The following is a 2105-nucleotide window of genomic DNA, read 5'->3' as shown; positions in this document are numbered from 1 at the left end:
GAGTAAAAACTAATATTAATATAATTTAAATTTAAATATAATAATACATTTTTTATTTGTACTTACTTTTCTGAATATAACCGTTTATAATATCATCTGCAATACCAAAGACTTTACCTTCGTTTCTAAAATTACACATTCCCGCTTCTTTTTGCCTATTACATATGGCGGAACGGATGTACCAATCAAAAATCATCACTTCGGTGTCTTAACTCTTACTTGAGGAACTCTATGCACACCATGCTATCCCTTCCACCATGCTCTGGAAGAAGAGGTCTAGTGGAAACGGAAGCCTATATTAGAAGAAGGAAATCGTGGACACAGGCCTTAATGACACATCGCAATGTTTATATATTGAGAGTGAAAACAGCGAAATAATCCTCGCAAAATTTTTTTTGTTTTTATCACAATGATAGTAAACAACGAGAATGAATAGCTTAGGTTTAAATATAATTTTGAGAATGGGTTGCATATGCACTAAAGAGATCATTACGATAAATTCGAAAAAATATAAGGTCTGCGAGCACCTCGGAGATGGGTAAGTATACATATCAAGCATTTAGTTATATTTATTGATAATAGCACAATTTATTACATAATGTATATTGTGTAATAATGTTAACATAGAATTATTTCTAAACTAATTATTTAAACTTATTTAACACAAGAAAACAGAATTTTGTTTATGCAAAAAGTAATATAGCATCTCATTACTTTTATTATAACCTTAAAAATTCTGTTAACTGGCAGTACAAATATAGTTTTGCACTATATTTTTAGTGGATTTAGCACAGTACTTTTAGTTGAAGATGTTATTACACATAAAAAGTACGCTATTAAAAAAATTGTTTGTCATGGACCAGAAGATCAACAATTAGCAACAAAGGAAGTTGAGTATTATAAATTGTTAAAACATCCAAATGTTATAGAATGTATAGATTGGACTTGCAAAGGTACTGCAGACCCACTTATGAATACAACGAGTGAAATGTTAATTGTTTTACCATATTATTATGTAAGTTAATCTGTTCTTAATAAAATATAATATTTAAAATATGATATATTTTTTAATCAACTACCAATTGATACTATAATTTTAGAAAGGAACTTTGGCAAATGATTTGGAACGACGAGCAAAAATTTGCGATTATATGAATCCTACAGATATCCTCAGCATTTTTTTACAGATATGTGAAGGTGTAAAAGCATTTCATGAGGCTAAACCAGAACCTCTTGCTCATAGAGATTTAAAAACCGCAAATATAGTGCTCAGTGATGATGGGATGCCTGTTATTATGGATTTGGGTATGTTAAATTTTATTTTATTATTAATGTTTTAACAATTATATATATATAATTGGTTATTAAATACAAAACAACTTTTTAGGTTCTGTAACAATTGCTAGAGTTCAAGTATGTGGTACTCAAGCTGCAAGGACTTTACAGGATTTAGCAGCTGAAAGATGTTCCATGCCATATAGAGCTCCAGAATTATTTAACGTTGAAAGTTATTGTATGGTTGATGAACGAACAGATATTTGGGTAAGAGTTACAAAGCTTCCACATTTGTCTTCATATAAATGACATGTGCTTTGAATTTAATATATATCTTTTTTAGTCGTTGGGATGTATATTGTATGCATTATGTTATTTTAAATCTCCTTTTGATACTGTTTATGAACGAGGTGACAGCGTAGCTCTTGCTGTGATTAGTGCTCACGTAACATTTCCAGAAGATACCCCGTATAATGAGGTTGTAACTTGTTATATTTTATGCTTCTTTTAAATCTATGCATTGTTAATATCTGATCATGCTTTAGAAATTTATATTTCAAATTTTAAATTTTGAATATGAGAATTGAACAAATATAAAAGGATGAGTATCGATAAGGTCTGATTTTGGCCTCCTCAAATTTTGATGCGCTTTGTCAAAATGTATCTCTCAAAATAGTTTACACTCATCTCAAGTGTTTCGAGTTGAAATGGACATAATTGCACGGTGCCTGTACCATATATACCGTAGAAATTCATATTTTCAATATGGCAAGTATTATCGAAGTACCTTGAAAAAACTAATTTTTTGTTATGTTGCAAAATGATCGGAA

The 2105-nt window shown here is 29.8% G+C and overlaps 1 protein-coding gene across 1 annotated transcript; it reads left to right on the top strand.

Moving 5' to 3' along the window:
- The first annotated feature begins 279 nt into the window (after positions 1-279).
- LOC105461745 (serine/threonine-protein kinase 16) lies at positions 280-1869 on the top strand. The gene is made up of 5 exons (XM_011708256.1): positions 280-538; positions 781-1015; positions 1101-1305; positions 1388-1542; positions 1619-1869. The coding sequence occupies exons 1-5, from the start codon at positions 429-431 to the stop codon at positions 1784-1786; spliced, it is 873 nt and encodes a 290-aa protein (XP_011706558.1). The 5' UTR covers positions 280-428; the 3' UTR covers positions 1787-1869.
- The last annotated feature ends 236 nt before the right edge of the window (positions 1870-2105 follow it).

This window comes from Wasmannia auropunctata, unplaced genomic scaffold, assembly GCF_000956235.1.
Source record: "Wasmannia auropunctata unplaced genomic scaffold, wasmannia.A_1.0 LD279162.1, whole genome shotgun sequence".
Classification (NCBI taxonomy): domain Eukaryota; kingdom Metazoa; phylum Arthropoda; class Insecta; order Hymenoptera; family Formicidae; genus Wasmannia; species Wasmannia auropunctata.
The sequence above is the reverse complement of the archived record's forward strand: the minus strand, read 5'-3'. Positions and strand labels throughout refer to the sequence as shown.